General features: G+C 38.1%; 1 protein-coding gene across 16 annotated transcripts in view; it reads left to right on the forward strand.

Annotated features, from left to right (window-relative positions):
• MAST4 (microtubule associated serine/threonine kinase family member 4) overlaps window positions 1-27,488 on the forward strand; it is a 278,548-nt gene extending 251,060 nt beyond the window's left edge. For all 16 annotated transcript variants that reach the window (XM_072922412.1, XM_030258923.4, XM_030258924.4 and 13 more), the window contains 15 exons: window positions 1,782-1,990; window positions 2,734-2,872; window positions 3,917-4,049; window positions 4,771-4,936; window positions 7,613-7,714; window positions 11,434-11,556; window positions 11,804-11,916; window positions 12,854-12,981; window positions 13,083-13,315; window positions 14,104-14,304; window positions 15,567-15,796; window positions 17,525-17,647; window positions 19,394-19,530; window positions 20,175-20,356; window positions 21,199-27,488. In XM_072922412.1, coding sequence (XP_072778513.1) covers window positions 1,782-1,990; window positions 2,734-2,872; window positions 3,917-4,049; window positions 4,771-4,936; window positions 7,613-7,714; window positions 11,434-11,556; window positions 11,804-11,916; window positions 12,854-12,981; window positions 13,083-13,315; window positions 14,104-14,304; window positions 15,567-15,796; window positions 17,525-17,647; window positions 19,394-19,530; window positions 20,175-20,356; window positions 21,199-25,073 — 6,094 coding nt within the window. In that variant the 3' untranslated portion in view covers window positions 25,074-27,488. The remainder of the gene's footprint in view (window positions 1-1,781; window positions 1,991-2,733; window positions 2,873-3,916; window positions 4,050-4,770; window positions 4,937-7,612; window positions 7,715-11,433; window positions 11,557-11,803; window positions 11,917-12,853; window positions 12,982-13,082; window positions 13,316-14,103; window positions 14,305-15,566; window positions 15,797-17,524; window positions 17,648-19,393; window positions 19,531-20,174; window positions 20,357-21,198) is intronic.
• The last annotated feature ends 196 nt before the right edge of the window (window positions 27,489-27,684 follow it).

Raw genomic sequence — 27,684 nt, forward strand, 5'->3', positions numbered from 1 at the left:
GATTTGTTAAGATGCTGTAATAATATGCTGTGGTTTCTGTTTGCCTTTAAGAGGCATCTTGCACACTGTCCCGTTTGAAATTCTGGAGGAATATTTGTATGCCAAGTCCTCAGTAAGTCCTTAGTTCATTCATATAACCAAGTTTTTTTGAAGGATGGAGACTTCAGGCAATAATTTTCTACGTGCCAGGAATGCAGAGAGGAACTGAAATAGGTAAAAGAAAAGATACTACAGGAGATTATGAAGCTGACAGGAGAAAGCAGCAAATGAGAGAGGAAAACCAAAATGCAAAGGAAAGAAAAGCATGGGAGGGGCTTGTAAGAGTAAGAGTTGGAGAGAGAAGTGAATATGGGGGGTGCAGTAGGAAGAGTTGCAGGACACAAGGCATGAAGTCAGCAGGGAGGAGTACTGGAGATGAATAACTCAGTTTGTGTTCCATCTTGGGAGGGGCAGAAGGGAGTGAGGCTTAGTAGGAGGCACAAAGGGTGGGGTTTGTCATGGGTTTTGCCCAAGGTAGTTTTTGCCTACTTTCATGATTGTGTAATGTCTTTTCCCTGCCCCATGCTCAGACAAGAATGAGGGATTAATAAAAGCTTTTGGAATCACTAAGAGACACTGTGCTGTCTGGAAAGCTTTCCTTCACAAAGGAAAGGAGAAGTCCTATTTTTTTCAGTGCCTAAAACTTTGGTAGTTGTGTGAAGATCTTTATAGAAATAGTAAGACAAGTGCTACTTTTTGTGTTTATATAAATAATTATATGGTGATAATTGGACCTCATGGGGATATTTAATTTAATTTTAAAAACTTCACAATTGAATACCATTTCTTTGCCTTTCCTGCCTCTATTTTCTTCTTTAAGTGCTTTCTTTCCATAAACACTGTGATAATTATAGACTGGAAATGGTGTAACCATTAAATGCTATAAAGTAGATTTCAAGGCAAAAATGTTCAGGATTTGCCTCAAGGGATTTTGAGAAGTGCATCCATGAAGTCCTTCTGAGTATTTCACAGCATAGTAATACTTTTCCTTAGACCTGAAAGACAGAAGAGTTACCCCAGTGAGGTTTCCTTTTCTTTGCTTCCCTCACCGCATTGACTTTACCTGACCAAATACACAGGAAACCTTGTACCCAGCACCCCAGTGGAAATTCTCCAAGTCAAGAATTTCCACAGCCCCACACTACCTTGTTGTAAACACAGTGATCTTTGTTTTCGGTTACCTACTGGTGACCTTCCTCTGATATGGATCAGTAATGATGTCAGAGTCTGAACAAGAACAGGAGATTTTGCACCTGCTAATGAGGAGCCGCCCCTTCGAGCAACTCCTAAGCAACCTTCATAAGAGACCTGTGATATGTTTTAAAATTCCCTGGACTGAGTCATAATTTCCTTTCAGCACACCGACAGAATAAGCATTTGTCACAATGATTTATAATACTGTACCATAGCTGAATTTTATATGTAATCCTTTGTTGATGGGAATGCCTGAAATCTGCCTGGGCTAAAAGCATTTGCTGTTATATCTGCTGTTATATTTGCTGTTGTTTGGTTGGGAAGGAGAGGGAAGGGCAGAAGAGTTGTTTGTTTTAGTTTGAGTACTGTTTTTTAAACAAAATGAGATTTGTAACCATTCTTTAATGTGAAAGACTAGGTTAAATTGAGAACAAGTCTTTTTTATAATATATATAGTTTTTGAAAACTGAGTGGAAAATATATTTTCAAATGTATTTTTAGTAGTTAATCAGACTTCTTTCTTTTTCTTTCCCATTCGAACTTTTCAGTGCGGTTTATTTTGTGAGACACAAAGAAACCAGACAAAGATTTGCCATGAAGAAAATTAATAAGCAGAATCTCATCCTCCGAAACCAGATCCAGCAGGCCTTTGTTGAGCGTGATATTCTGACATTTGCAGAAAATCCATTTGTTGTCAGCATGTATTGCTCCTTTGAAACAAGACGTCATTTATGCATGGTCATGGAATATGTAGAAGGTAAAATTGCTCTTCTGTTTTACAGAGGAAGAAGAGAATTTCCTTACAGCACAAAAGAAAAATAACCCATATGGTACTTGAATTAGAAGGGGCCCCCTGTGTGTCCTCCATACTCTGGCAATTCAGATTTAGGAACCAGATCCAACAGCAAGGTGGTTCTTTTTTTTCCACCAGTCACTATCTCCTGGTAAACAGCTTGTAAAACACTTGTGTTCCAGCTATAATGGGAAATAACTGCTCTTAGAGTAAGTTCCCTATAGATTGTAATAGAAAATGTGCTAGCATTCCAAGTTCACGTGGAAATGTTTGCTTTTTTCTGGAGCTGAAATGTTCATTAGCAAGTGTCAGGGGACTTGTAGTAGTTATTTTTACAAAGAAAGAAGAAAGGGGAAACATTATGAAAAGGTGCTAATTTTGAAGCAGAACAGTGGACAGAAGCAGTACCAAGGGGATCCCAAGGCATGGTTGTGTGGGCTTCCACTACTCCCCATCCCCCTAATTTGTTTGTTTTCTCCTTAGGTAGCAGTACATTATTGATTCTCAGGTCAATCCTTGTAGTGCTCTCTCCCAGCTTCACACTACTTCGGTAGAGTAGCTATGGGGCTTACATGTTTGGTTGAATCATCTGACTAGAAAATAAAAACTTATGACTGCAGTTTTTGTTCCTTTTAGCATCATATATGGTTTATACTGATGCACCTCAGAATTTATAGTAATCTGGAACATTTGTACTCTTTCCACAGGTGGAGACTGTGCTACTTTGATGAAGAATATGGGTCCCTTACCTGTAGACATGGCAAGGATGTACTTTGCAGAGACTGTTCTGGCCTTGGAATACCTTCATAATTATGGAATTGTACACAGGGATTTGAAACCTGACAAGTATGTACATAGAATATAACTGAAAGAGGAGTTTAAAATTGTTTGATAGGACACAAAAGGTTTAAACTTGCTTAGAATTTTTTTTTATTGTAAATGTTACATAGATTCACAGCTCCTTCACGATATTTGAATTTTCATTACAGAAAATGCATTTTTTTTCCAAAAGACCTGTTAAGAATTTTCTGTCCTTAAGATGGAAGAGGCTATCATAGTAGCTAAAAAGAAAATGGTATTTATTCTTCTTCTTAAAAAGAAGTGAAACGCATTTTAACAATTAGGAATTTTTTTAAAAGTATACTTAAAGCACTGATATAAAATATCATAAACTTGCAGGTATTTGCATGTTTGAAGGCAAAATTGACCAGATGCAGAAATATCTCCTGTTGCGGGGGTTTTGGGGGTTACTTTGTTTTTTGAGGGGTAGGGTTTTCAATTTCAATAATTAAAAGTACAGTATTACTCCTATACAAAAATTGACGTTACAGCAAGTAGCTGAAATACAAAGTATGGCCCTTGCAACTTCATTAATCTTCTTTCTGTTTCACAATTTAAAAAAAAAAAAAAAAAGAATTGAAGTCATGGGTGTTGACTGACAATACCTTCCTAGCATGAAGTATTAGTTAGTGTAGTATATACAATATAGTATTAATTACTAACTTAATACTCTGAGGTTTTTCCAAATGCATGACTGACCCAGCTTGTTACAAATGGAAATTACTCACCTCACCTCAAAAATGACACATATTCTCTTCTAGGTCTTTTCCATGATAACTGTTTCTTCAAAGCTCTGTAGTTCTCTAAGATGTTGTTCAGTTGCTCATGACAAGTTTGTTTTCTTCTGATGGTAATAGTAACAAATGCAAGACTTAGATTTCTAACCTGTTTATTCTGTACCAGTTAAAAGTACTTGTTAAATTGTATGTATAATTCCACAGTGCTAATGAAGCATTTTCCTCTTAGTATTATAATTGTAATAATAATAACAATGAGAAGCACATGATGTTGAATTATATCACAGTGACTTAAAAATTTTCTGGTTTTCAGTCTGTTGGTAACATCCATGGGCCATATAAAGCTTACAGACTTCGGCCTGTCAAAAGTGGGGCTAATGAGTTTGACTACCAATCTGTACGAGGGTCACATTGAGAAGGATGCCAGAGAATTCCTTGACAAACAAGTAAGAAACCACGTTTTTCATTTCTACACTGAGTGTTCACATGAAGTAATATTTTGCCAGCAGAACATGCTGTAATACTGAATAAACCATAGTTATTTCTGCATTGGTGTTCCAATTGAGTATATCAGGTACTTTAACTGATGCCCTGAAGGTTATTCTAGGCTTTTTCCTTTTTACATTAAGATCTATTAGTAAGATGAACAGCCTAATTCTATGCAAGTGAATCTGTGAAAGAGACAAATAGAAAACTGTTTTGTAAAGAATTTGGAAGTCTCAGCAGAGTACTTGTGGAGCTCATGATGCTTTGTACAACCAAGGGTGCTAAAATCTGTGCTATGGCCCATTTCCCTTTAAGCATGCCTCATTACCATTGCTCACAATCTGTTCACTGTAAAAGTTACTTAAGATAAAACCATCACAACTTTCATATAAAGATAACAATTTGTTTTAAGTTAAGTAAGATACTTGCCATTATGGACTCCTCTGTACAAAGCACAAACTGTCCTTTGTGTGACAGATGCACAAATACTGATTATGATGCTTCTTAATGTAGGTAGGTTGTTCTAAAGATGTAAGTTGTTATGCAAACTCATCAGATGAAGCCCAACTGAATTCCATTTTTTCCATGCTTTCATATTAATTTTTATTTCAGGAATTATAAATTCCTGATATAGCTCAATTAAGACTTCCTTTGCCATCATGCTTGTTTTCTTTCTTTTAGGTCTGTGGTACACCTGAATACATAGCTCCTGAAGTGATACTGAGACAGGGTTATGGAAAACCAGTGGATTGGTGGGCTATGGGAATTATTCTTTATGAATTTCTTGTTGGATGTGTGCCATTCTTTGGAGATACACCAGAAGAGCTCTTTGGACAAGTAATCAGTGGTGAGGATCATCACTAAAAAAAACCAAAATCTGTTAATAGTAAATACAATTTTACTGATTGACTACACAATCTGCTATCAAAGCAGTAACAATTAATTTAGATTAAAAGCTGAATTTACTCTGCTAAGTACAGAAATCCATTAATGTAGAATCCAGGGTTTGAGCTGCAGTCTATGGAAGAGAGAAGCTATGTTAGTGAAAATGTAGTGCCACTTTGCACTAGTCATTTCTTTCCTTTGGTCAAGAAGTTATACCAGAGAAGAAACAGTTAAATAAATTTGCATAAATGGGAAATTGTGCCTTATGGCACAATACAGAAATTAACAAAGATGTAATAAAACTCCAAAACAAATGTCTCCCAAATAATAAATAATGAGAAAAAGAAGGAAACTAATTCAGTTCACAGATTGTTAATGATTTCATTGGTGATTGTTGGAGTGTAATGTTATTTCTGTACCAGCTGTTCTTCTTGCATTTAAAATTCAATAACTTTTTAGATCTTAACCTGCAAACTGACCCTAAGTATTGTTATGTGTCTTGTGACAAAACTGAAAGATAATTAAACAGAACTGTTTACTATCCTACCTGCTGTTTCCATAAATTTCCCAAATGCATAGATGTAGAGGGTCACTATTTATGACACAGGTTAACAGAATGACACCTCTGTTACTAAGTATTTCCCAGTCTGTTTTATGGTCTGCTTAAAAAGTCCAATAGCTATGAATACATCTCTGGTTCCTCATTCTGTGAGAATGCAACAAATCCCCTTTTGCACTTAAGGAGACTTTCTGTCATCATCTTTATTTCCTCTGTCTCTGAAGCTGAAAGCCAGACTTGTTTATAAACTATTAAAATGCATGTGACATCCTACATGTTCGTGGATTTATAACTATTGTTTTCTGATGTGATATGCTGAGGCCTAAGTGGCAAGAAGAATCAACTGTTTAATTAACACAAGCAGCAAATGCTGTCTGTTTCCTGGGTGCCCCAGGGCTGTAATGCATATTCATGCTTTTTTTTCCAAATCAGATTTAGACTGCAGTTAAATCTGCAGTGGAGCTGTAGGCAGGCAAACATGGAAATAACTCAAGTTTTTATTGCATTTCCAGACACACACACCTGTGTTTTTATCCTTATACTCCCTGATGGGGAGAAGGGGAGGAAATAGTTTTAAAATTAATGACAAAATTCGTCCATTAGGCTTTTTTTTGCGTCTGGTATTAATTTTACCTTTTGTAAAACATGTTGTCATGTGTTACAATCTAGCTGAGACCTTTGTAAATGCCTTCCTCTGTTTAAATGTGTCAATTTATCTTACAGAAGTTATTTATAGGAGTCCTTTTATAAACATCATCTACTCTCACTCACCATACAAGACTGTTGGTTGACTCAGTTTCTTGTTTTGATGTTGATTTGTCAGTCTTTTCTCTTTGAAATATCCTTGCTTACTGAAATAATTCTTAGTGTCTCTAGAAGAACTTTTGTTGGTTATGTTTCCTGTGCTAAAATAGATTATCTCCTTCCATTTGACTGTAAGAGCCATCTTAAAGAACCAAACTGTAGCCTAGATTTTTCTTCCAGTTTCCATGAGCAAAATCTACATTCTGTTTAAAATTAATATCTTGCTGCCTCCTTTTTCATCGTAGGTTGCCTTTTCCTGCCCTCAGGTTGTGCAAGGACAGCTGTAGGAGGCCTCAGTGTAAACTTAGATACCTAAAGTGATAAGAATTTAAAATACTGTCCCAGAAACAGGTTACAGTTCATGTCTCTTTTTATCAGTACCTTTCCTTAATCTCTAAAATATGAAGGTTAAACCTGCGTGTAGCTTCTGATGATTATTTATCCAATTACTTTATAGAAGTCTAGATCATAAAATGACGACAAAATCCTTAACGGCTTTCTGTGTTTTTGGAGCTCCAAGTGTGCTGTTTCTCTTGTACCTCTCTTCTTTGGAATTTTATCTAAACGTGCCATATATCACCTTTGTGGAGGAAGCTTCCACTAAAAATCAGACAAAACTTGCTGTTTGTAGGCTTTTAGAAAGTTCATATTCATATACAGCATTATCCTATCTTGATTGCATGGTTTAAGTCCAGGTTGCCATGAAGTGCAAAAGCCATAGTAGTATGAGAGTCAGTAGAATAGGTTGTATGGAAGTATTAGACTCTTGGAAAAAATCTTCATTGCCATATATGTTGCCAGAGTACAGTCTGACACCTTGACCCTTAGTCATAGGAGAATTGACTTCAGGGAGTCTACTAGCATTAGAGAGGGAACACAGATGTGAGCAGCAACTACCATGTCAGGTCAGCAGTTTCCATCTTAACAACAGTTTCCATGGAACATAACTACAGTGTAAACCTTGATTTGGTGGGGGAAGAGAGAGCATACAAGTTGTGCTAATACTTTTAAAGTTTTCCATGAGCCAGGCATTCATGTATTCTGCTGCTAAACACAGTTTTGTGTTTAATGATACTTCCAAAGGAGATGGGAACATAGTATATTTATGCAGTCTGTATAGAAAGTATAAAAATTAGAAATAATTGGTATGCAGCAGAGTAAGTTGAGAAAGTTGCTTTAACTCTGCTTTGCTGTTAGGTTGCTTTTGAGAGCATTCATGTAGTTTGTGCTGGGATCAGACCTCAGCAATATCAAACAACTTCATTTTTTTTTCAGATGAAATCAACTGGCCTGAAAAGGATGAAGCACCACCTCCAGATGCCCAGGATCTTATTACTCTGCTACTTAGGCAGAATCCTTTGGAAAGACTGGGAACAGGTTAGGAGGAACTAATTTTAAATTCTTAATGTACTAGAAATAGCTTCTGTATTCAGCATTGGGAGCTTTTGTTCACCTGTTTGTTTTGTTTGGGAAACATCTGTTATGACATACAGTGTGATAATATGCCATGATAATTTATAGATTAAGACCAGTAATAGGAACTTAACATGATATCTGTCCTGGTTTCTGTGAGACTTACATGGGCTCATTTGTATTTACTCTTCCACTAATTTGATAAATACAACAGAAATTTCTCAAAGACCCTGTTAGTCAATGAATGGGGCTTCTTCATCAATACAGTATTAAATGACTAAATACAGAGGTCTAGGAGGGAAATCAATATACAGCTTCTTTTTTCAGAAGTATCTTAGCCTGGCAGATTAATTCTTCTAGGTGTCAGGGTGGGTGATGAGTACTCGAAATCCTTATTCAGCAATGACTGTCTGAGGTTGTGTGGTGAAAAGTTTTCTCATTCTCATTTATCAAGTACTACTGCCTTGTATGAAAGAGAATTAAAATAAAACTGAATGTTAATGAAGTATTAAGACTTCCATAGGCTAATGAAAGTACTGTACATTTATGTAATAAGCATTTATTTGTTGGTTGATAGACCAGTATTTATTTGTGAGTTTCTGTGAGAAGCAGTAATGAATATGGTGTGCGATTTTTAAGTGTTAATTTATGGGAATCCTAGTCACTGACTGTTATTCCTTTAGGCAGAGCACTAGGTAAACACAGTAAAAAAAAAAAAAGCCTCCTGCATAAATGAGCCCAAATATAGAGGTATAATCTTATTTACAGTGAGCATTGTATGCCATGAACAGAAATACATTTGGTATGCTAAGAAAACCAAGTGGCAGTTTGAGTCAGCTTGAGAGTACTTGGCAAATTGCTCACGAAACTGGGTCCAATTGTGCTACATACTTTTAGGCCTAATTAAAAAGAGGCTATAGGAATCAGTTTATAACTGGTGTTATCACAGCTGCTCATGATTATAACCAGACCCTCAGTAGTATTGACATGGTCCCAGATGACATGTCTTCCTTTGGCTTGTTCAAGGCATGATGATGTGACTGATATGAAAGAACTGCATGTCCCTCACAGCCTGAATGGCTGGGGAACTGTGTGAACAACCCTTAGACTTCACTGTAACTGATGGTCTGGACTAAGTGGCACTCAGCAAAGTTTATTGCTGTCCCTTGCCTCATGTTAAACAAGTTAGGAAGATGTCATGCCCCAGTAGCTTGTCCACTTGCTGCCTGCATCATCTGCAGAGGGCACCAATGCCAAAGGCAAAATGAAAATCCACAACTAGTTTTATTCCCTTGTTTTAAGTGCACTCTTTCCAGGTATTGTTGTTTCATTGCCAGGTTGATTTTCCTGGTAAATACAGTGTTAATTGAAGACTTTCCATGTGAGAGGCTGGATCAGAAGTGGATTGCAAATTTAGTGTCTGTTGCTATACAGTTGGTAGAGAATGGGGTGAGATGAGGCTGCCTTAAATAATAAATATGAAGCACCTGTGGTGCTCAGTTAGGAACTGACATCTTTAAAGCCTCTGGTCTCTCTTAACAGTTGTCAGTCTGAAGAAGGAGATAAGGCAGCTATTTCTTTGAATCAGAGGGTTCAGAAACCACAACAAAGTTGTAGGATCTTTAAGTGTTAGAATCAGCTCACAGAAATGGAGGCTGCAGTGTGACAGGTCCCACATGGGCACTGAAAAATACCATGGTTTATGCCAGGCTCCACCATGCATTTCAAATTACAGTCCCATTGGTTTAATATGTATTGGCAAGCTGCATAACACTTCATGAAAATCATAATTGTTTACTTGCTCAGGAGACCTGAGTGACAAAGGTAAATTGAAAGAAGAGAGATGGATGCTATACTTACTTTGAAGAAGGAAAACAGCAGTAAAAAGACTTCTTTGGGCTTGAAGTGTCTGATACCAATCAAGAATAATACAATTCTGATGTAATATCCCATTACTGTGCTCAGAGAAGTACTCACTGCTTAGCTAGTGACTTCTGATGAGATGTGATGTTGGTCTCCTCTGGGAAGACTTGGCTTCTTTGAAATTTTCCCTGATGCAGTATGAAAAGCGAAGAACCCAATCTAGAAATCCTAACACTGACTTAGAAACCAGTCCTGCAGATTTCATTTTTTCTCTCCAAAGCCTTGACATAGAGGAGTATTCATGCTGTATACATGTGCTGGGTTGACCCTTGCTATCAGGAGTCACTCACCAAGTCTCCTCCTCCCTGAGCTGGTCAGGAGGAGAAAATATGCCAAAGGCTCGTGGGTTGAGATAAGGACAGGAAGTTGCCATCATGGGCAAAGCATACTAAAACTCAGGGAAGTTAGTTTAATTTATCACCAATTTACATTATTGCTTTACTTCCTCCCTCCAAGCAGCGTGGGAGGACAGGAAATGGAGGTAGTGGTCAGTGCATCACATGCTGCCCCTGCCACTCCTTCCTTCCCACACTACTCTCCCGGTCCAATGTGGGTCCCTCCCACAGGATGCAATCTTCAGGAACAGAGTGCTGCAGCATGGGTCCCCCATGGGGTCAGCAAGCCTGCTCCAGCTTAGGCTCATCTCTGCCACAGGTCCTCCCAGGGCACTGCTCCAGCACAGGCTTTTGCACGGGATCACAGTCTACTGCAGGCATCCACCTTGCTCCACCAAGGGGTCCTCAATGGGCAGCAGGTGGATCTCTGCTCCACCGTGGTCCTCCAGCTGTTTCCCCATGATCTGCACCACGGGCTGCAGGGGAATCTCAGCTCCAGTGCCTGGAGGCCCTTCTGCATTGACTTCGGTGTCTGCAGAGTTGTTCTTCTCACCTGTTCTCACTCCTGTCTCCTGGCTGCTATTGTGCAGCTGTCTTTCCCCTTCTTTTGATACATTATCCAAGATAATGCTGATGGGCTGACAGTGGGTCCGTCTTGGAGCTAGCTGGCAGTGGCTGTGTTGGATATAGAGGAAGGCAGCTTCTCACAGAAGCCACCCCTGTAGCCTCCCCACTGGCAAAACCATGCAACATAAACCAAAACCAAGCTGCCAGCAGGTCTTGCTGCTGCAGGTTATTTTTTCAGATTTTAGAATTAGATGTATGTGTAATAATGATACCATCTTCCACCTTCCCAGGGCACAATTTCCAGTATTTCATTGTGTTCTTACAGTCGTTTTCTAATTTTAAACTAGTGTAATCATTTAACACACATTAAATGAGCAGTAATAAATTAAAAAAAAATAGGTTATTTCCTACAGAATTGTGTATAGCTTTCATAAAACACTGAAAGTATCTCCTAAGTCAGCAATAGTATTTATATTGAGCAACTATTAAGAATCATTCTGCATTACTTTATAACTTAACACTTACTCACCTAGTGTGCATAGTTTTATTTGTAGAACTACATATGATGATTCTGACTAATATGTAGCTAAGATATTAGTACTTCTGGAAAAATAAAAATCTTAAAAGGGGGTGTTGATAAAGCAGTAAGCTGTTAAAAGAAATGGTCACAAGAAAACAGGGGCTGGGACTATTTCTGGCAGGTTTAGAATTTCTAATGGGAATGGGTAGTAGATGTTCATGCATACAGCGATGACCATGCCTTTCCATGACTATTTGCATTGTTGGCTGAGGGTTTAGTTCATCTACTGTCAGAGAATTTGGTACCATTTGCTCAGTGTTTTCCTCTGGCTCCTCCAGGTGGTGCTTATGAAGTAAAGCAGCATCAGTTCTTCAGGAGCCTTGACTGGAATAGCCTGCTGAGGCAGAAAGCAGAATTTATTCCACAATTGGAGTCTGAAGATGACACAAGTTATTTTGACAGTAGGTGTTTTACGGTATTAAAAAAAAAAGTGATGGATGCCTTGTTTAAAGTAATCACTGTCTTCGACTCTTGCTTACTGCTTTTAAAATCTCCTATGTTAAAATCACTGGCAGCTTGCAGTTTTACCAGTGAATTGACACTTCAGCAAAAATAATCTTAAGGATAAAACTAGATTTTTATTTATTATTAAAACATGGTATCCATTCTTCCTGATAAAGTCACATATTTTATTACCCTTGTCTGTAGCTCGTTCTGAGAAATACCACCATATGGAAACTGAGGAAGAAGATGATACTAATGATGAAGATTTTAATTTAGAGATAAGACAGTTCTCCTCGTGTTCACACAGATTTTCAAAAGTAAGAAAAAATTTCTGTAATCATAGTATGTATTGTTATATTTTTGCAAATTTTGGAAATATTGACTATAGAGGAGATATGTATGGCCTTGTTTTCTCAAGAAACGATGACGTTCACTGGAATGGAGCAAGAATACAATGAATACCATTAAATCAAAATATGGAAAGATTGTATAGAAAAGTTACTTTTTCAATCTTCAGGATACTAATGGAAAATTATGTAAATATGATGGTATTTTCTGTAGAAGACTCATCATAGCATAACAGAAAGTGTCAAGGAAGCATTCTGTTAAATGCTAATATGTGTTCTTTGCATTGGTTTCTTTTTACATAGTTTTCATGTTGCTCCAGTTGTGTCCTGGGTATCTTGTAGGTGATAACATAATAAATATTACCATACTACGTTGTAGTAGGTATTAATTTAATGACATGTGACCAAAGGAAAAAGCAAGGTAATGTGTTACAGTCATGGAGAAATGTAGATTTGAGGGAGTGATCTGAATGCTGTGAATCAAAGGTAAAACTGTCCAAAAGGTAGTATTACCCTAGTAGCTGAGATAAGAGCTAATTATTGCTGATCAAAGTGGACATGCTCAGGCAATACAGTGCAGGGTGAATTGGCAGGAAATAATGGAAGAGAACACGCAGGATTTTGGCTTTACTATCTTGGTTTGCACTTCGAAATGCAGAGAAAACTGATAAATACATAATGAGAAGAGGCTCTATTTGTATACTTATACATGAGGAGCCAAGAAAGCATTTTTAGAACAGAAAGTGTTGGAAATTTGAAAAGTTTCAAGAAATTGGAAGTTTGCAATATGAAATATTATATAAGCATTTAAAAGCATAGAACTGTAGATCGTGCATATATTTTTTTAAAATATCAAATGTGTTGGTGATACTCAATTTTATTGTGGGGGGTTTTTTTTGTTTTATAGGTTTTTAGTAGTATAGATCGAGTCACTCAAATTCAAGGTGAAGAAAAGGAAGATGCAGGGGACAAAACAAAAAGTGTAGCATTGCCTTCTGTGGAATCTTTAAGCTGGAGTTCAGAATATTCTGAAATGTAAGTAGAAGGATGTACAGCAAGTTATCTACATCCTGCTTGCCAGATAGCAGGCCTCCTCATTTATTAACTGAATGAGAGTTTGCTTATTTTTTATGCAGACAGCAAATATCTACATCCATCTCATCTGGGACTGACAGTAGCCGGCAGCAGCGCAATTCTGGTTTGCTTCCAAAATTGTCCATATCAGCTGAAGGAGAACAGGATGATTCCACCAGCTCACGTGGACCCCGGGAGGAGCAGGAAAAGTCTACATTTATGAGCGATGAAATAGTGCAAGACGAACCTGAAGTAACCACTCCAGCAAGTACAATCAGCAGCTCCACACTATCAGGTAGTTTACAGTGTGTGTCTTGACTGATGGTACTACAAACAGTTGCAGATCACCTCCTCGTGGCAGTAGCATTCATAAATTTAGAAGTGATGCATTTCGGAACTGCTTTCAAAAACAGCTATCTCAACAGGGATCTGGTTTGGGATTAGATCAGGTCTAACACTCTGTACTACACATTGTGTGGTTTTAATTAAGACTTATCTATGATGTACACCTTTCAGAATTGGGAGGATGTTCTTTGACTTGTGGAAGTCACTTTGGTGATTACAAATCTAGGAGGATGTGTTGCAAACCAATCTCTACTTAATTAATTTTGAGCATAGTCTCCCTGCTCAAATACTTGTTGCATTTCAGTAGACTCCAGGACCTTATTTTCATATCTATGCATCTACCAGTTTTCAGCCTACTTCTCTTCTGTACCTCACTGTGTTTTTTCAAGATATACCCTTCTATTCCCAAGCCCTTGATTTCCCATGTAGTCCACATTTTCCTCCCCCTCCCACCTTTCTGTTCCTGGAGAAAAAAATTTCCTCAGGGTCATCCATCTCCTTCCCTTGTCTAAAACCTTGATGTTGATTGTGCTGTATCCCAATTCTTGCTTGCTATCCCCCAGGTTCCGTGTAATGGTCTTGGCATTAACACAGCAGCTGCAGTGATAACTCCAACTGTGTGATCCTTTTCTTACACTTAACCAGTTGCACTTGAGAGTAATTTATTTTTTCTGTGGTCCATTAGCAAAAGGATATTCAGTTTTCCATCAATATCTTTATCCCTTCTTCTTTGTACAGTTGGCAGTTTCTCAGAACACTTAGATCAAATAAATGGAAGAAGTGAGAGTGTGGACAGTACAGATAACGCCTCAAAGCCAGCTGGTGAAGGTGCATCTCACGTGGCTCGACAGCGATTGGAAAGCACAGAAAAAAAGAAGATTTCTGGAAAAGTCACAAAGTCTCTTTCTGCAAGTGCTTTGTCCCTCATGATTCCAGGAGGTAGAGTTAAATACTTTTAGTTGAAATGTAAATGATTTATGCAATGCTATGAAGGCTTGTGATGCAAATGCAAGATTCTGTACAGTCCAGAATTGATTCTTCATCACTCTCTTTTGTTTCTCTTGTTCATTTGCATGACTAATTACTGCAATCTTGTCAGCAAGTCATGGTGCTCACACTATGGTTGAGCAGCCTTCTCTGACAGACAAAAATGGAACTTAATGGTGACTACCTTGCTTGATCTTGAGCATGCACAGCAGATGCAACTTCATTTCTTGGTCCATCTGACAATAGGGCTGTAGATTAAGTTTTAACTAGCTCACAAAAACAGATGTTTGTTAAAGCAGCACATGACTAGTTCTCCCTTATCCCCTATCAGAAAAGCTGATAAACAGGAGAGCAGTGTCACAAAAACAGAAATAGCATGTAGCCTCCTACTTGTGCTACTCTTGACTCTTAAGTCACTTGATCTTATGTTACATCAGGTGCTCAAAATTTGGAGCCAGAAATAATGCTGTAAGTGGATGTATAACAGTAACACTGAGCGTTTTCGAAGGATTGGTACTTTGCTTTCTTGTTATTCAGAATTGAAGTCCAGACTGCTGCAATTGTATTCACATTTGCACAAGCATGAGCACATACTGCATTCAAAACAATAAAATAAAACAAAGTTGGAATTGGTATTGTTGCAAGAAACTCTTGTGGTCTTTACATGATGTAGCAGAATGTAGCAATGGAGCCTTCTTACAAACATTGATTTACTGCCCTAGGTACCCAGTAGACACTGTGGTTAAATGGGAGTAGTCTTTATCTATTTTTGTATATAACTGAAACCAAGAAAACAGCTAGCAATTTGTTAAGCATTGCTGGATTACTTAGGGAATGATTTTGGGTGTATTCATAATAATATTTGCTACCGTACTCTGATTTTGTTCTCATCAATGTTTGCTAGGAAAAGGCTGAGAATATTTCTTGCAAAGTTAGCAATGTGTGTGTTTCCTGCGCAAAAGGAAGAAGCATGTATCTATAGCTAACAAATTAACCCTTGCATTAAACAGTGCAGTTTACACTCTAGGGAAAATAATTAAGTTCTAATACCTGGTTGTTGAACTCTACATCCACTAATATGCACACCAGGCAAGGAGGAGGGAGAGAAGAGGTTGTTTAGACAAAGACAATGACGTATTTTAATACAAAAATATTGTTGAGCCAAACAAAATTTGTGTGTACTCAGAGTGTAATAGGCAGATTTTTTTTTCCAGATGTGTTTGGTGTTTCTCCTTTGGGAAGTCCTATGTCTCCTCATTCCCTATCCTCTGACCTTTCATCATCCCGAGATTCATCTCCCAGCCGTGATTCATCAATTGCTGCTGCAAGTCCTCATCAGCCAATTGTAATTCATAGTTCAGGGAAAAAGTATGGCTTTACCATCCGAGCAATCAGGGTTTACGTGGGTGACAGCGATATCTACACTGTGCACCACATTGTTTGGGTAAGATAATACATCTTTTCTTGTTGATACGTGGCCACAGAATACTGTAATGATGGATTTGCTTTTTTGTACCTGTGGTATCTATTTGTTGACAATTACTGTGTAAATTACAATGCTATGCCAAGCAGTTTTTCTTAGAATGAAATTCTGCCTGTATACAAGAGCAGTGTTGCCTATAGGGAAGACAACAAGCCATCTTTGGCAGAAATATTATCTACATGTAGTGTTGAACTTCTGCAACTTCACTTTAACATGTGGCAAGTTTGTCAGTTTTGAGAAATAGTGTCTTGAGTTCAGAGCACTAGGTCTTAGAAAAACCAAGGCTTGGTGCAGATCCTCTTTGATTGGGACTAGGATCTGCAATTGTAGGATGTTACAAAGATAAATTGTTGAGAAATAGGTGGAGTTTATTAGACGGAATCAATTAAGGGATTCATGAAAGTCAGGACTATTTTGCAAGACACGCATAAGCTAATCTCAAGCACCGATTTTCTGTTGCATAGAAATGTGCAGATTGTTTGGAATTGTGAAGATTTTTGAGATTTGTATGGCGCAAGAGTAAGATTGACTGTCTTGAATAAATAATGTATTTTTCATCCTCTCTTCACTACACAGTGAAAGAAAGGCTAAAGCAATTCTTTGGTTGTTAGCCTCCTTAACTGTAAAATAATTATATACTTAGGTACATATATATGCATTTATTTAATAATTTATGTTGGTAAGAAATTATAATTTTATATATGGTATAAATTACACATACATAAATAGTATATGTATATAAATTATTTCAACTACCCTAAAAAATGATCACAAATTTACCAAAAGACTTCAATTTTTTTTCTACTGCTTAGTTTTAAATATGTATTGTAGATTTTGAAATAGCAATGTTGATGTAGTGTATTATTTATTTTTTTTATTCCTATTGTTTACCCCTTAGACCTATTAATCCATCAAGAGCATTGAATCTGGAGAACTGGCTACATTTGGTGGATAATGGAATAAATTTTTAAAAATTATTTCTTGCCACTAGTGTAACGTCACACCAGTGAAAGGAAGGGGAAACTGGTACATTGCAGTAAAAGTTAAACCTTTAGGATTTTTTGAGTATCCTAAGTTTGTTCTTGGCTCTGTTTGCATTGTAGTCTTCATTAGTGTCTGCATGACTTAAAATACTCATTTAAAAATAGAATAAATAATTTAAACAACCTTCAAATATTTTTCAATTCAGTTTGTTTTGGCCCATTGTCACTTTTGTGCTGCACCAGCTCTAATGGGAAGCCTGGTGAATTTGAACCAAATAGAAACAATCCTTAACCATATGGTGGAGTTAATTTTTGTTGTGATTAGAGTATTGCATGTGACAATTACCTTAATTATAGTGTTTCTCATTTTCAGATGCTAAAAATCTTCACTTAGTTCTGAAATTTTGCAGTGGGTAGTGAACCACCCCTTCTTACCATGCATGAAAACTCCCTGGTTTACAGAGCTTACTTAATACCCATAGAAACCAGCAGTGTTTCAGTGACCTTTGAAACCATTCCAGGCCCCATATAAAGTTTGAGTAGGTAGGGAATAATCATATAAAGTTGGAGTAATTAGGGGATGGTGAAAGAGTTGAACCTATTTTTCTTCTTTTCTTCCTTTATATAAATTAGTATCTGTAAGTTTCTTCATTGCCAGCTGGTTTGCGGTTCATTTTGTGTATATTCTATTCCTCTCTCTTTTCAGAATGTGGAAGAAGGAAGTGCAGCTTACCAAGCAGGTTTAAAAGCTGGAGACCTGATTACTCATATCAATGGAGAGCCAGTGCATGGTCTTGTTCATACAGAAGTCATTGAGTTGTTATTAAAGGTAACTCTTGTACAGCTGGGATACGAAAGTGATTGCTGTTTTCACCAGCGATGGTGGGGTTATGTTTGTTTTCTTGAGATTAGTTACTAGATTTTATTGTTCTTAGAAGTACAAACTCTAAGCTGCTATTGCCACAGATCTGGAGAAGGGCCAGTGACTTTCATATATCATGCTATGATTTTAGTTTCTCTGCCATAGACTGGCACTGTTGCAGAGGTAGCTGAAGTAAATTCGAGGCAATGACACAAAGAGATGTCTCTGTCTCTCAAAAAAATTGACCTTTTCAAGCATGTTATCTAATGCCTGCATCTTGCTCAGATTCAGGCTTTTGACAATGATGAAACTTCTCAGTTTTCTCATTTAAAAGTGAAATCAGTGAGGAAAAGTAAAAGCAAAGAATATGAAATATTCTTAGCCTGCTATACAGGAGGTTGCCTTTCATATTAGGGCCCGAAAGGTTTTTGTCTCATGTATAGCCAGGCATGTCTGACAGAGCTTATTCGATTAATGATAAAATTCTCATCCTGCAACTGTACTTTCATGAATAATCTGTCACATTTTTCTCTTGTGGAGTTTTCTGAAGTCTGTCCTATTAGAAAAGCACGGTTTTTCCATGGAAACAAGCAAACCACTGGACCAAAAAAACCCAACTTCTGTTTTCTCTGTAGCTCATCATATCTCATTTTTCATGTAATCTTTTCAGTGTAAGCTAATGTAGGTCAGAAATACTTTAGATAGCTGTATATTTGCTTCCTATATTATTAACAATTTACGGTGTTACGTGCAGAGCTCAAAGTGAGTGTCAGTTCAAAAAAAGCACTGGAAAACAGTTGAAGTGATAAGAAAATATAAAAAGCTAAAGAAAGATGAAAAATACACTTTGTTCTGCCTTTATTTTATTTCTCTGAAGCCATGAGGAGCTTCCAAATTTTCCAGTTTTGAAAGAAATACGTAGAAGAAAATTTTGTGACTTAAGGCAGTCAGCTGTGCACTCATTGTCTAGGTCAGATACAGAAAAAGAAGCATGACAACTTTGCTCTCTACTTAAAAGCATAAATGCAAAACAAGAGATCATTGTTTATCCATAACTTAATTTGTTGGGCTGTATCATGAATTAATTTGGGCTACTGCAATTTATTTGAAAGGAAGTTCACTGTAGGGATATACAGTGTTGAGCAGGAGCTACAGATTTTTATAACATAAAATCAGCAGGAAATACCTATATATTTTTTTGAGTCATCTCTTTGTGCAATCAGTGCTAAAAAACTTAGGTTAATTATACTTGTTAACCATTTTGAACAAGATAAAAATATGTTTTGGAATTGACAATGAAAATTTCATTTTTCTCCTCTGTTACATCATTATAACAGTTGGTGTCTTGAGATGTGAGTGGAACACTGTGCAGTTACAGTTGTTCTTTGTGGGAAAATCAGGTTTTTCTGCAGATGCTTCTATCTTGAAATTTTCAATTTTGGTTAATCCTTGGTGTCCTCCTGCCTAGCTACAATTGAAATTACTCCTTGTCTTGAAGCTTGAATGGAGGAAGTTAGGAAAGCAGAGTTTGAGAACTTCCAATCCTCATTTGCTACCTATACCTGGCAATGTCTGCATAGGGTTTCCTGCAGAAGCGCCTCTTATTCTGGAGTTGATTCTCATTGCATGTATGGTGTAGATTCAGTTTAAGGCAAAGTCATCTTGTATTACTCGTATTAGTCACACTTAAAGCATTTTCTTTCATTTTGGCAGAGTGGCAACAAAGTCTCAGTAATGACAACTTCTTTTGAAAACACTTCTATCAAGACAGGACCTGCCAGGCGGAACAGCTACAGGAGCCGAATGGTTAGGCGCAGTAAGAAGACCAAGAAGAAGGAGAGTTTAGAGAGGTGAATAATCTTTTGATTTCACAGTGAAGGCATTTCTTTGTTTTTGTGTGTGTCTGTACATAACAATACATTTAAAATATGAAATGAATACAGTTTTCTCTCATCTTCTGTATTTCTACCTTCTTTTCTGAGATTATGTGGCCTTCCAAATCTTGTTTGCCTAAACTAGATCTGCTAAAATAACATCTAAAAATAGTGAACAACTGAGGTTGCATCTTAATTTGGCTTGACTATATTATTTTGTGCTTGTTTAATTAAACTTTTTAGTGCTAGTGCTTATCAGTGTTTTTAATACGATGTGTTCATGTGTATTTTATAAATATGTTGCTAGTACTTTGTAGATATTTCTTTAGTTTTGATAGGTAGCTAAATTAAGAAAATAAATATTTATACTCATAAGGAGATAGATGTTCTTCTGAATACAGTAAGTAAATTTTAGTATGAATAAAATTAGTTACAGTCTCTATCCCGCCTGTATAGAATCAGAATGTTTTCTAAACTTCCCAGTCTACAGTGTGGTTTGCTTTCATGTGAAGATTGATTTACTATTGTCATAGTGTCAGCTTGCAAGAACTTTGCCTGTGGTAATAGTATCTTCTGTTCACCTTAACTTATGATAAAATGCTGTGTTTTTCTCACACAAGGAGAAGATCTCTCTTTAAAAAGCTGGCAAAGCAGCCCTCACCTCTCCTTCATACAAGCAGAAGCTTTTCCTGCCTTAACCGATCACTTTCTTCAGGGGAGAGCTTGCCTGGGTCTCCAACCCACAGCTTATCTCCTAGATCTCCTACCCCGAGCTACCGTTCCACTCCTGATTTTCCATCAGGTGAGTGTGAAGCAGTGGAGAGCAGAGGAAAAGGACTGGAAGGATACTGTACATTTTGTGAGCCCCCATAGATCTGATCCCCTAAGAGCAGTTAGCTCTGACAAACATAATCATAGAAAAACTGTTTTCTGTCTGGAAAATGGAAACATATTCCTGATGCAAAACAAAAAGTGTTCTTATGATACAGAAGCACCTAAAAAGCAATTTTCTCTTAAGTTTGTCCTAGTGTTTAAAGCTCAGTCCAATGGCTGAAAGTTGAATAATAAGAAGTCCCAATTTGTAGCAAAAGACATAATTTTGCCTGAGAGGCTACATGATAAAAGAGTCAGAGAAACTGATATAAAACTTGCTACATAATTGAACTAGGACAGCACTCATGAATGCAGATATATTGCTGAAAAGATTAGCCAAGTGCTAAAATATACATCTCTCTGACTCCTAAAAGCCTGCCCCTTTTTACTTCTTTAACTTCTGTCACAATTGTAGTGTGTACTAGAATTGACTGCTATTGTACAATCCCTTGGCAAAGGTAAATTATCTGAAAAGCCTTGATCATTGCTTTGAAGTGTCAGAAAGCATTAGTTATTCTATTTAAGTAAAAGCAAGAGATAAATTAAAGGGGATGATGGAAGAGAGGGAAAGGGAGAAACAGCAAATGTAATTGGAATGGTGCAGGTTTTGCAGCCTAAAACCTTCTCCATTTAAAACCTTCCAGATTTTGGAACTCTGTAGTGGGAGACAGCATAGGGCTTTCATTCTGTTTCTCAGTGAACACTTAGACAAGATAGAAAAAGTCTTGCTAATACTGTGTTTGTTTGCTTGGTTTTTTGTTCTTTTTGTAGGTACTAACTCTTCCCAGAGTAGTTCCCCTAGTTCCAGTGCTCCCAATTCTCCAGCTGGTTCAGGGCACATAAGACCCAGCACTCTTCATGGCTTGGGTCCAAAGCTTGGTGGGCAGAGATACAGATCAGGAAGGCGCAAATCAGCTGGCAGCATTCCCCTTTCTCCTCTTGCACGGACACCTTCTCCAACACCCCAGCCAACATCTCCTCAGCGATCTCCATCACCATTGCTGGGACATTCAATTGGAAATACAAAAATAGCTCAGTCTTTTCCTAGTAAAATGCACTCTCCTCCAACTATTGTGAGGCATATTGTTAGGCCAAAGAGTGCAGAGCCACCAAGATCTCCATTGTTGAAGAGAGTCCAGTCTGAAGAGAAACTTGCACCCTCTTATGGCAGTGATAAAAAACACTTATGTTCACGAAAACACAGTCTGGAAGTGACGCAGGAAGAAGTGAATAGAGAATTGTTTCAAAGAGATGTAACTCTTCAGAGCTTGGAGGAGAATGTATGTGACGTGCCATCGCTCACACGAGTCAGGCCTGCAGAGCAGGGCTGCTTGAAACGACCCATCTCCCGAAAATTGGGTAGACAAGAATCCATTGATGAACTTGACAGAGAGAAGCTGAAGGTCAAGGTAGTTATGAAAAAGCAAGACTTTGCTGAAAAAGCAAATGCTGCCATACACGAACCTAGCAGCGAACCAGAAAATCCCAATACCTTAAGAGTGGAAGAAAGAGACAAAAAAGCATTCCAGAAGGCATTAGAGAAAACAAACCAGTTTGAAACAAAAATTGTTACTGTGGAGACCCAGTCAGCTGGTGGCATACTCAAAGACACCCTTCAAAAGAATACAAACTTGAGATCAAATGATGGTGTTGCTTTAGATGGACAGACACTGTGTCATGGGCCTCCCTCTAATGAACTCAGTCATATTTCTTATGACTTCAAAAGAATTTCACCTTCATGTACCCTGCAAGATGTGCTACCTCAGTCCTCTGACAAGATACTAAATGGAAAGGGAGAAAACACAGATAAAATTGTACCTACAAAAGAATTTGTCAAATTTGAAAGATTAGATGGTAAACTTGCAAATATTGATTATCTCAGAAAGAAAATGTCTGTTGAAGAAAAAGATGACAGTGTCTGTCCAGTGCTAAAATCTAAGATGACATCTAATGTTCATGAATGCCTTCAACTTAGTACAGGCAGACCTGTAAACATACAGCAGGACTCCACTGCAGTTGCAGATGGTAGAGCATTTATTGGCAGTGCACATGCTACTCAGATGAACTCAGTTTCTTTTGTTCCTCTCAAAACCTTTAGTGGCCGAGCAGACATAAGCATGGAAAAATCATCCCTTATTTCTTCTGAAGCTCCTGTCAGAAAAAGTCCTTCAGAATATAAGCTTGATGGGAGGTCTGTTTCCTGTCTGAAGCCAATAGAAGGCACACTAGACATTGCGTTACTTTCTGGGCCACAGGCTTCAAAGGCTGAAGTGCCTTTGTGTGTGCTGCCAGAAGGACAGAGCGCCAGCAGTGATGGGGCATCTCCTAAGCCCCCAGTGCCACAAGGGAGTGGTGGGAAGGCAGAAATGGCGTCTCAGAAAGAACAGTTGTTGAGCTACCCAAAATCTAGCAAAGTCAACATAGCAGAGCCTCAGGCTCTACAAGTAGGCAAGAGTTCTCCAAATCCACCACTCATCTCTGTGGCTACCGAAACAGTGACAGAGAAAAAGGTTTCTAGTCTGGCTGCTAAAGGCAGTATTTCTGTTGTTGACGCTGTTCAGAAGAAAGATACCTCCCCTTCAAACCAAAAGGACCATTCAGTGGAGGTAAAGTCTTATGTTACTCAGAGTTTTAAAACTACACAAACATATTCCAAATCTTTTGCTGGCCAAAACACTCCTGAAAAAGCTGTAGGAAAAGAGAAACAAATACAGAAAGAGTTGCCTGTCAAACAGCCAATATCCCAGAGAGGTTGTGAGCCTATCCCTGCAAAGGTGGAAGTGATCAGGGAGTCATCTCTGAAGGTTTCTGTCGCGGATGTCCTGATAACAACCTGCTCCAAGAGCAATGAAAAAAATTGTGCTGATTTTGCCATTCCACTTGAGATGCAAGGAAAAATGCAGTCAGCTGGCCCCAAGGCACAACCTAAGGATGGCAGAGAATCATTGAAACAGCTAGGCAAAGATGACAGCGGTGTTTCTAAAAGTTTTGTGGAAAGGGAAATAACAAAGCAGAAAGCTGAGTCTAAGAAAGTTATCACAGAGGCAAAGAGTGATGGTCTTCCATCCAAATGGTCCATGCAATCGTCAAGAGATGGTGATCATAAAATTGAGAAGTCTGCACCAGTTTCCTCTGTGCAGAAGGATTGTGCTAAAGACATGGGAAAGAAAGATCAGAAATCACTTACAGATATAAGGCTTCAAACTAGTGAGAGAGAGCAGTCTTGCCAAGTTCCTCGGCAGCAACTTAACACTTCAGGCTCCCCTGCTGTGAAAGAGGCAGTAAACAGACATAGCACTATAGAAGTTCATGTAGGCGTTCAAGAACATGTGAAGCCTGCTGCCACCTGTGTGGAAAGCAGCAGTAATAAATCTAGGCCAGCCTCTGATACAACTTCCTCCAAGTCTAAGTCTTTGGATAAACAGACATTGTCACAAAAACCATGTGCTCCAACCATAAAAGAAAAAGAAATTGTTACTCAGTTGTCTACCAGCTCCAGAAAGGATGGAAAGCATGCCAGTAAAAATGTTCTGGATCACCTTTCTCCTGCTCCAGGCTCTTCAAGAAGAATGAACATTGAACATGTGCAGGCTGAAAGACCTGTGGGTTTGGACCATGGCTCAGTCACCGCTCTCCAAATGAGCAGTACAGCCCCTGACACCAAACATAAATCCTCTGCTGTGGGCCCACTTCCAGCAGGCCCAGAGTGTTCTAAGCAGACGCAGAGGCAAGAAGCAGCAGGCTTGGGGGAATCTGCTGATCAAAAGCAACAGCGTTTCAGTGAAAAACAAACCACTGCTCCAAAGTTTTCCACTGTGAAAGACTATCTCTCACTGAACAAAGAGGCAGAGAGAAGTCCTAGTAATGAGGTGATCGCTGCAGACAAAAGACCTGAAGTAAAAATATGCACTGACGCACTTTACGTTCAGCTTGATAGTGGGAAAGTGGAGCCTACCCTTTGTCTCACAACTTGTGACATCAGAGGGAAAGGAGCAGAAAAAGCAACCGTGAGTAGCAAAGTCTCTCAAGATACAAAAGGGAAAGGACAAGTTAATCAGAAACAGCCAGAGGATGCACACAAGCAGACTGCAATAAAACATCTGCCGGCTGCCAGTGGGCAAAGTTCTTGTCGTGTGGCTGCATCACCGGGAAAGCCACTGACTTGTTCATCCAATTTCTCTGAATGTAGACAGGAAGTATCTGTTTCATCTGTTTCAGCCAAAAGTGAGGCATCTTCAGCAAAGGTTAAACCAGGCTCATCAGAGCTTCCTGCAACTTGCAAGGAACTAAGTAAGAAAAGCACCTCTTCCACAGGGAGCAGTAAGGCAGAAATGACTAAGAGTGTTTCACTGATGGCCTTGCACAGTGCCACTGTTGTAGCAGAAGCCCACCACCCTGCTTCAAACCTTGGGGGGAAACCTGGAAATCAAGAAAAGCCTCTTTTCGTTAACACTGTGGATGTAAAGGGAAAAGATGCTGTTCTGACTCAGCAGTCTGCTTCAAGAAAACAGAATGTAGGTAAAGATTTATCTAGGTCGGCAGCCACACCTGACCGCCCTAACGCACTTTCAGATGACAAAGACTCGGCTCGGCAGCGTCGAGGAAAGGAAGCTTCACGGAGCAGTGCTCACAAAAAAATGTGTTAACTCTAAGACCTGCCAAGTGTGTATTCAACACTAGCTGACACAATTTCAATATGTTGTACTGCCTTTAAACCAGCACTGTGTCGTGTCTTTGTGCGGCAAAGCTTTCATGTCACTGAAGAAACAATACAAGGGGATATGTAAAGAGAGGACTTTTTTTCAAAATGCCTTTCCAATTGTAACCGGTAAAACTGTTACCACATAGTATTTGTACAAAAATACCTTTACAGCCTAGAGCTGTTGAAAATACTTCTTCTGTAAATACTTAGCAATGTGTTTGGGGTTTGAATGTAGCATATATACTTTGCTGCTGGTTGCATCGTTTACTCTTTCCCTTTTTAAGATAGTTGCTTTGCCACGTATTTGCCATACTCGAATATGAAACCAAATTACTGAAATTCGGAGCTGGCATGGACATGCACAAGCATTGGTCTGACTGGAAAAGAAATAAAAAACAGGCCACATTTTTGCTAACAAAAAATCCTAGATAAAGGCTAAAAAATACTAGTACAGAATAATACAGTGACCTATTGTGAGTTTTTACATGTATTTTTAATAACCTGATTTTGATAGTACTCTATTTGGCTGACTGCTTCACCAGATCTAACACAAGAAGTAACAGCATCTCCCTGCTGCACAAAGTCTGAGTAGAGTAGCTGAAACTATGGGAAGACCACTTAATTATCAGGGCATCCCAGCAAGAGCTGTGTTCTCTGGTGAAATGATGGTTCTTGTCTTGTCTGTTGGGAGTGTATTGTGTGACTTTTACCCCAGACAAGGCTGAAATTCTGAAGCACATGCCATGTGCTTAGTTTTTTACTGCAATCCTCTCGAGTTCCTGGAGCTTTTTTAAATTCAGGCCATTACAGTGAGGCTCAAGTAAAAGCACATGACTGGTCGTACTAGTATGTTCATCCCTGTTCTTAATACATTTAGAGAATACGTATTATGGCATATAGGTCTGTTTAATTAGTGTCATATAGCTGGTAGCTGTTTTCTATTTTATGACAAGTAAGGTAAAAAGGAAAAATACACTGCGGTATCATATCCTCAGAAAAGTTTAGGCTATCTGACACATTTTAATACATAGTTGGGGCCTTATGTTGTAGAGCAAACTTGCTGTTTTTAGCAAGTAATCCTGGGTTTCATATTCATTTTGAAATGCATTGAGTAGCTCCTTACATTTCATAGCATAATCTTTTTATTTGTATGCAAAAAAAAATTCAATACTGTAATTACAAAAGAAGCATTTTTTAACAAAGGAACTTGTTGGAGCTATTTGGTGCTAGAATGTTACTGTCTTTTTACTTTTGCTAAGCCTTATTTAAATTTTATATACAGTGGAACGTGTAGACTTTGATCATTTTTGTGTGGAGTATTTAGCTTGTTTTGAGGGATGAAAGGTAAAATTTGAAACATATACAGAAGCACTACGAAATACCCTTGCAGGCGCATGGGTTTTAATAATTGGGGATCAATAGAATGGTCATTTTGCTTATTTCTGTTATCTGTAACCACAGTAGAGCTAGGCCCGCCCCTACATTTTTCACCAATGCTTATGGTTTGTCTTTCTGTCTCAAAAGCTAGAAAATTTTTTTGTAAAAGCACAGTGTAATCTTGACTAGGAGACTTGTGTGACAACAGACAGTGTGCAGAATTCATTTCCCTCTGCTGAAAACCTTATTATACTGATGTGTTGAGTTGGATTACAGCAAACCTGTAAGGAAAATCCAGTGTCACAAACAACTCCTGATTTTACATGTGTCACTAGAACATTAATCCTACCTTTGATGCATTCAGAAAGGAGATAGTAAGCAGTGGATAACAATTTTTGAGAAGTCTTAAAAATAAAATGGTCTCAACATTTACAGTTCATCTGTGCTTTGGCAGTTAATAGATATAAATGCTAAGGCACTTAAAAATAACATTTCTGTCTGGGAGATACTTCCTAGTTTACAATCTCTGCATTTTTTCAACTATCCTCTTGTTTCTTTTAAAACCCATCTAGCTTTTGTTTACAGTATACCTTTATGAATATTTTGTATTATCACTTCTGACAAATAAGTTCTTTGCATTTTGGAAGTGTAACAGTGCATAAGCTTGTGTTTATGTAGTAACTGTTTGTTGGTGTTTACCTTATAAGTGAGCTGTTAGAGATCCTCCTGCCTGTGTTCTTCTTGGTCAGTCTTAATGTGATTATAGATCTGTTGTGTTCTTTTGTAGACTTCTTGCAGTAGATTTCTCAGCTTACAAAAAAAGTTTAAAAGTTAAAAAAATCGTTAGGGTCTGTGCAATAAAGTGTTTGCAGTCTTATTTTATCTGAGAAACTCCTTATGGATGTCATAATTGTTATATATTGAACACAGTTATTTATACTTATGCAGTTGCATAACATTGAAATAAAAGTTCAGCATGAAACTGTTGCGTTAGCATTTTTTCTTGAACTGCTTTAACTGCTGTAATGTAAGGCACATTTCTGAAGTCCTCAGAGGCTGGCAATTTTGGTGTTTTTCGGGGCCAGCTCAGTGCACCCTTTAAGGCATATGCTGGTGGAGGGTTTTGCATGAGGAAATGCAGTTTGGTCTGGGAACAGAGAAGATATGCATGGCTGAGT

This window comes from Taeniopygia guttata, chromosome Z (assembly GCF_048771995.1).
Source record: "Taeniopygia guttata chromosome Z, bTaeGut7.mat, whole genome shotgun sequence".
NCBI classification, from domain to species: domain Eukaryota; kingdom Metazoa; phylum Chordata; class Aves; order Passeriformes; family Estrildidae; genus Taeniopygia; species Taeniopygia guttata.